At 31.5% G+C, this 7,893-nt stretch overlaps 2 protein-coding genes across 2 annotated transcripts; both read right to left on the bottom strand.

The window, feature by feature from the left end:
• Window positions 1-315: 315 nt before the first annotated feature.
• Window positions 316-2,119, bottom strand: LOAG_10670 (vesicular acetylcholine transporter unc-17; the record flags this gene model as incomplete). The annotated part of the gene is made up of 2 exons (XM_003146194.2): window positions 316-1,454; window positions 1,631-2,119. The coding sequence occupies 2 exons, from the start codon at window positions 2,117-2,119 to the stop codon at window positions 348-350; spliced, it is 1,596 nt and encodes a 531-aa protein (XP_003146242.1). The 3' UTR covers window positions 316-347.
• A 460-nt stretch (window positions 2,120-2,579) lies between these two features.
• Window positions 2,580-7,095, bottom strand: LOAG_10669 (hypothetical protein; the record flags this gene model as incomplete). The annotated part of the gene is made up of 6 exons (XM_003146193.1): window positions 2,580-2,708; window positions 3,457-3,526; window positions 4,401-4,468; window positions 6,147-6,195; window positions 6,625-6,673; window positions 7,086-7,095. 6 exons carry the CDS (start codon window positions 7,093-7,095, stop codon window positions 2,580-2,582), a joined length of 375 nt encoding a protein of 124 aa, XP_003146241.1.
• Window positions 7,096-7,893: the final 798 nt, after the last annotated feature.

Below are 7,893 nucleotides of genomic sequence, written 5' to 3'. Positions count from 1 at the left end.
ATTCCTTTAATTTCCTTTCTGCTGGATGTTCCTAACTGTTAGAATATTTTGGCTCCTATTACAAGCAAATTTATATTTCATTCGGGTTGGATGAATAAAATTATCCTTGCAAATAGTGCTGAAACTACTACACATCAACAACATGTACAAGCACAGTAACAGAGAAATGAGATCACAGCTTAATGATTATTCTAAGAAAGTTACTACCACCATCATTAAGAGAGGAAATTTCGTGAGCCAGAACTTATCAGTAGCAATAAATAACAGTAACAATAGTGGTAGCAGCAGAAGCAATAATTAGTTTGAAATACTAATTTAATATCCTATCCACTGAAGAAAATCTTCCACTACCATTGTACATTTAACGGATCGTCGGATTTATAAGCAGCTGGATGTTCTGGTAGATTCCACTGATTTACCGATTCGTCACGCTGCTGTTGGATGGCACCATAACCTCGTTGTTGTGGAATATCGAAACTCTGTTCAGTGATATCATCATTATCACTGCCATTGGTACCAAATAGTGCCTGCTGCTGCTGTTCTTTTGGTCGTTGTTGCTTTTCTTCAAATGGTTGATATATATAGACTTGTCTCAAAATCGATAATACCGGTGTATAAGCAATATTCAAAACAAAAATAATAATATTTAGAGCCAGGAAACCCATCGTTGCGACAATTTCTCCAGCAATAATTGGCCCAAATGCATATGCCAAACTGTAAGAGATATCAGCAATGGCGTAAACACTACCGTAAACACTGACATGACGAGTATCAACCAAGTATCCGAGCATTGGTAGCAGTGATGTATCAATCAGGGCAATTCCGAAACATAATGTTGAGAGGGGTAGGATCAGTTGAAGGACGGAACTGGTGAAGGGTATCATGAAACAACTGAAGCCTTCCATAGCTAAACCGATCGCTGCCAAAAGCCACTCTTTTTGTGGGTAACGATGCATGAGACGAACGGTGACGTAAACACCCAAAACGTGTGGGAAGAATGGTGGAAACCATATGATGCCAACCATCCATGCCGGAGTGTCTGGGATAGCATTAGCTATCCAGGTTGTGATTGTTGGTTCCAAGAATGCCAAACTGATGTTTGCTGTGATAAGGGCACCTGCACAGATGGCAATATATTTATCCATAAATAGCCGCCACATTGGTGTACCATGTATTCGTTCACCGGCTGTATTCATTTGTTTATTATTGGTTTTCGGTTGAATGACCATGAAAACCATGAATCCATCAAAAAGACATATCAAGGATAAAATCAGGAATGGTATCGGTTTCCCGGCTAGTGAATAAAGGACAGAACCGTAAGGCGGTGCTACCAAGCTACCGAATGATATGAATGCTAGAGCGATACCAAGCGCTGCTGATCGTTCATTTTCTTCTGTGAAGCGATCAGCAATCATCGCAAGACCGGAAGTATCAGCAAATGCGGAACCAAATCCCTAAAACTGATTGTTTAAATAACTACATCTGGCAAACGGTTAAAGTAACATTTTATCGAATGATTTCACATTTTTTATTCTCATTTAAATTTTCGAATTCAAAGAATATTATTATTTCTTCAAATTATATGAATTTTTAAGAAATAAAATTAGTGAAAAAACGAGTGTCAACTTACTTGTAATGATCTGGCAAAAAACAATACGCCATAGCTTCGTCCCAATGCAAAAATAGCTGTCGAACTGAACATTACGCATAAACCGATAACCATCGGTAATTCATAGCCAATTCGATCGATGATATACCCAGAAAATGGATTAACAAAAATCTGAATAAGTGCTTTGGATGCAAATAGCCATCCAAGTCCAATATCCTCATTCAAATAGTCAATTTCACCACCAGTCATACGAACAACAACAGTACCATTTTTCAACTTTTTCGTTTCATTATGATATCCAACAAATTGCACATCATAAGCATGAATATCCCGCAGATATTTCGGAATTATCGGTACAATCACCATATACAGCATATTATCAAGCAGCAAAGCAACAGAAACAATAACAAGTACGAGCTTTTTTTGTATATGTGGTTGTTTGATCCTTTGATCCAACCATTCACGACACCAATCACTATCACGATTGATAATTGGTACATTGAAGCCCATTGTTGCAGTAATACCACAAAAATGTAGCAAAAGTGGTTGAAGTAAATTATCAAATCAGCAAGAAAATGAATGAATTGATTGAAATAACAGGATCTGTTACTGGAATTGAATATATCTTTTAAAAAATTTTCCCCAACCGGGTTGAAATTGTGCGTTAGAAAATTGGAATTGATTTTATGAGGACGATTTTCCTTTTTTTTTCTTCTTTTTTTCCCCTCCGTCTTACTCCTCCTTCTCTCTTATATCGTCCCCTTGTTTTCTTTATTAGAGGCGTGCTTTCATTAGTTAGAGCTAGATGGATGGGCGTGTTAATGCTATAAACTTTTCTCACAAATTATTGTTTAAAACCGGGAATTTTACGGATTTATGTGAACAGCACTTCCTGAACTGAATTTATGTGATGGCGATAATAGACGCACTGATAAAGCTTTCCTTGAATTTGCTGATCGGGAATCAAAAGTTACCCCGTAATCGAATCAATTTTAGTGAATTCCAAGTATGATGTTGGATTCAGAATTCGGAATTTTAGTTTCAAACTGTGGCTAGTTGTTTTACCACCGAGTTTGTATGCATTTTCGCCCACACATCCCTAAAATATTTCATCATTACTTTGCATTTGTAGCCACTTTCTGTTAGGTTGTATGCCGCAAATAATTACTGGTTGTTTCACTTTGTTAAATTACTGCTAACAATTTGTCAGTTAAAATCAATAATACTGATGATAGAGTGCACAGGATGGGCAGCTGATTACTAAACATTGAAGCTATTTAGGGAAGCCTTAAATGAGGAAGGATTAATCTTACAAACTTCCAATGATCAACTATGATGCATACGGAAACTGATTTTGACCAGGAATTGAGGTAAAGACAAAATTCTTCCAAGAGTTCTGAGTCAACTTTGAGCCTGAACTCTTTTCTTTCTAATTCATTCCTACTTTCAGTCAGCTAAATCCAACTAATCTAGACTCTGAATAAACAAAATACTGGAAGTGTTGTGTTGCAAAGCAGGCCGAGTAAACGCTGATATGAAGGAAGTAAATATTATTAAGTGAAAATTTAAAAAAATTTCCTAAAATCCAAAGCGAAATTCTCTATCGCTTGTAATATTTGTAAACGAATTGTAATGTTGTGAACTTTCTTCAGTTTCATGTTTCCCAGTGAATCTTCGATATTCCCAGTTTCAATTAGGTTGAATGGTTGGCGTCAAATGGGGTATGCTTTGGAATCAAACTTAAATTTAAATCAAAGCGGAAGATACGAGTCTTTCACCTATTTACTTAGGTATCTTATAAAGTTGCTGATTTAAACAAATCAGGAAGATATCATACTCAGACTAACAAATATGTACCATGCCATTTCTTTCCAAATATTGGATAATAAATTGATTGCGAAAGCATAGCTTTCAAAGCTATAAAATAAAATTTCGTATACCAATAATGCAGAGGCAAAATTCAGTCTCAAAATACGAAATAACGAAAGGGAATGAAATTATACTTTTTACGAAATTTAGTAATTAAATTCTAAAATTTCCTTCAAATTTAAATTTCCACTTTAAAAATTTTTAGAAACCTTGTAATAAAAATTTTTTTGCTAATTTTGTTATTGCCGAAAACAATTTATGAAGGAAAAAATAAAGCAATGAAAATACGAAATTGCATAGAAAATTCTCCACTGAATTTCAAATATTTATGATCGTAGTCAAAATTTCCACAAAACAGATATGTATTTTATTTTGAACACAAAAAGGTTGGAACTTTTCCCACTGTCCTGAACAACCGGAAACGACCAAATTTTAGGTTTCCGCTAATCTTTAGGGATCTCAACGATATGAACATTTTTCGTATTCCACTGATCAGCGACCTCATCAAGTTTAGAGATGAAAAACTGCCAAATTTTTTTTCAAAATCGTAAATTTTTTCAAATCATCTCAAAACAACAAATTGTAAGCATTTAATAGAATGTATAAATTTTCGATATTCTCTGACTGATGAAATGGTTTTCTGGTGATAATTTAAATGATTAACTCTTTTCTTATCACAGAAAAAGGGATTTGAATTGTTCCTTAAGTAAGGGATGACATGCTATCATATCACACAATATATCACTGCAAGGAAACATGTTTATGACGATTAAAGTTAATGATTGTAGAAAATGAAATTTGCAATATTTATGATTAAAAAGCGAAAATCCAAGTCAATAAGAAATCTTGTTTTATTGCAGTTTTTAAAAGTTACCTTTAATTGAAGCAAATAATATCGATTTTGTAATGCTTTAATATTTACGGTATTTTGTTTGTATCGGATGCAGGATATTCAGCAGTATAACGGTCAAAGTTCGAACTTGATTTACCCTGAAAAATTAATTGACCGAATCAATCGTTTTTCAGAGAAAAAAAGTGGATCAAAGGTCGCGCGATATAAAATATGTGCAATATAAAATTCTTATTCTGAGGCTCAGAAATTAGATATGATAAGTAACTTTTAGCTTAGGTAAAAGGATATTGTAATTTGTACGAAGTTTTAAATTAAATTAAGGTCAAAATTAAAATCTTTAAATTAAAAGCAAGTCGAAGTGAGGATGGAGCCTCGAGTGTTACTGCAGTAGGCAACTAACATTTCATTTTCTGGCAGAGGTCAAGATATGAACCAAACATTTTGATTTTTCAAATATTACTGCAGTGAAATTGATGATATCAGATAATCTTGAAATATTTTGACTTCAAAAACTTCCATATTAGCTTAATTTGTTGTTTAGATCATATCTAAAAATAAGTGCACTTACAAAATTCAGAAATCACTTCCTTTTTTTGAAAGTATATGTAATGAAAATGCTGGAATATTTGCACAAAGTTTGTTAATAATCAATTGAAAATATAAAAAACTTTGGAAAATTCAATCTTCAACTGCAATAATATGGAGCCGAAGAAGGATACGAATCCGAAGCAAATGCAATCTATAGGAAATTGTAAGTTGATGAGAAGCCTGGATCATCTTCTGGAATTCTTCTTTCAGAATCCGCTGGGGATGAAGACACAAGATGTTTGTACAAAGAACTTTTGGAAAGAATGATTTGATCACTTCTTGATAGTAATCCAACACTGAGACTAAATTTAAAAGAGATGAGCGACATTGATTAAGGTAACTTGATCCAATTTGAAACTTCTTGCAGTTTCTCTTTTTTTCATGCCTAACTCATCGTTAGACTTAATATGAGAAAAGTAAACGTGGAATTCTGAGATTTATGAGGATTATACAGGCTGCTGCATATAAATTTTATGAAGCCTTATTAGTTTGCAGGAATTTAACACCAATATCCTCGTATATCATTGCTGAAGCAAAAATTATCATGATCTGCTCAATGTCAATGTTTTCTGGAATATCTCACACAATACTTCACTGTTATTCACTTCCACGCACAATAAAATGTCCAGATTCAGATATTTAAAGGCAATCTATTCATATTTAAATATTCAAGGAAAATTCCATCGAAATTATAATAAACATTGTCAAAATCAATAAATCGGAAAGTAGCGACAAGTGAAATTTATCACTGAATTCACATTTCCCAGAAGTTATTTATTTACTGAATAATTTCATTTCGATGCTTTTTGACACCTTTATACGATAGCTTCATGTCTGGAGGATACATCCAATCATAGATTATTCAAATGTAATCTATATTTGAATAATAGCTTTGTGTTACCATGAATTCATGATTTAGTTAATTGATTTAGGACTTCATAATTTAGGACTGTCATTTATGTTAATTTATATTGAAAGATCCATTGGAAAAGTTAACTGTGCGCAAATATTATTAGTGCTCAATCTACTTACTACTTGATTGTTCAAAATTGCCCTTTAGGAAAACTCATTCCGAATTAAGGCATTGGCTTAATTTGCTCCACAAAATTTGGTATTCTCAATTGCTAACTGATTTTAACTTCATTCTGAAATTTTTAAATTACTGAAATATTATACCAAGATGAACAATATTAAATTTATTTGAACAAAGTGATTAAATTTGAACACTTTGTATTGTTTCTGTTCTTTCTTTTTTTTCTTCCCCCCTCCCTCCCTTCTGTATAAATATTTTTTTTATGCAGCATGGAAATTTAGAGTAAATGTTGGTGAAAATTTAAAAACAAGTAATATACTATCTACTTCAAAGGATGGATAACTAAAGTCAAAGAATGTAAAGCATAGGAATTGAAAATAAAGATGAATTTGGGAATCAATGATCAGCTTTTTTGTAATCTACTTTGGATATACCGTTGCACAAGCTTATATTCAACTTGTATGCAAAATTAATCGATGCTTATTTTCCTGAACTTATTTATGTCATTATTTGAAATTTTAAGAATGTAATGTTACTTAGAAAACCTGAAAATCTAAAGCACGTTTTGGTAGAAGCAAATAAAAAAGACATGAACAACATGAATTAGTTGGAAAGTTTTAGTAGCGAGAGCGCTGTATGAGCTTAGAAAAAAAAAATGCGGCCTGATAATACCGGAAGCTCGAAGTTATCGGTTGATCTGTTATTGTGATAAACCAAGTTACTTTATTAAATTATATTATTTAAATAAATTCATCCTGAAAAGATACGGAGGGAGCTTGCATAAATATATAGATAATTTATAAATATCTATATAGCTATGATTTCTAACCGGTGGTCTGTGCGAACTAAAATGTGGTCAACTAGGTGGTTAGCCAAAAATAAACAAGGTCTGTTCCTTATCAGTGTTTGGTAAACTAATCAAAATCAAAAGTTTTGATAAAGTTTATTTTCAATCTAATCGAATTTATTATTTTTAAATTTTTGAATTCTTGCTACAAATAAAAAAACCAAAGTGGTCCGTGGTCAAGAAAAGGCTGAGAACCACTAGTATTTATGAATGTATATGCTCTCTTGCCTTTAACTTCCCATTATGAATTGCTGTTAAAGTTCAGGATTGTTATGAAAGGAAAAACCTGTTTCCATTTTTATTTCAGTCATAAATTTCAACTTTCTTGATTGGAAAATCATGAAATAAGATAGAGGACGAGAGGGAAAGAGGAAAGGCATTTCAGATGAGTTCTTAAATTACAAGCATGATTCGATTGTATTTGCTCGGTTGAAAATTGAAAAGAAAATAGAAAAAAGTATTTGAGAAGAGAAAAGCTATCATGTAAATATATATGTATATATATATATATATATTTTATTTGAAGCTTTGTGCTGGCCTTTTCCAGTCAATTTTCAGTCGAAAAGTACGCACTCCGAAAAACGGCTTTAAATTTCAATTCAAATTGAAAGAAATAGAGAGAAATTGGTTCTTTTTGGAATACATCAAATCAATGCTTTTTTTTTTGCTGCAGTACTTTTTTGAGTCATTTCAAAAAAAAAACAAAAATGAAATTTCAAGTCCAAAAAAGAAAGAACATTTTGTGAATATCATGGAAATAACAATAAAAATAATAATAGCATCAAATATAACAATAACAACGTCATTATTGTTAATGCTGTTGTTGATCAGCGACGATAACAATAACAATAACGATAATAATAATAGTAATAATAATAATTAAAAAATAATAATAATAATAATAATTAATAATAATAATAATAACAATAATAATAATAATGATAATGATAATAATTAATAATAATAATAATAATAATAATAATAATAATAATAATAATAATAATAATAATAATAATAATAATAATAATAATAATAATAATAATAATAATAATAATAATAATAATAATAATAATAATAATAATAATAATAATAAT

Source organism: Loa loa (assembly GCF_000183805.2).
Source record: "Loa loa unplaced genomic scaffold supercont3.117, whole genome shotgun sequence".
Taxonomy (NCBI): domain Eukaryota; kingdom Metazoa; phylum Nematoda; class Chromadorea; order Rhabditida; family Onchocercidae; genus Loa; species Loa loa.
The sequence above is the reverse complement of the archived record's forward strand: the minus strand, read 5'-3'. Positions and strand labels throughout refer to the sequence as shown.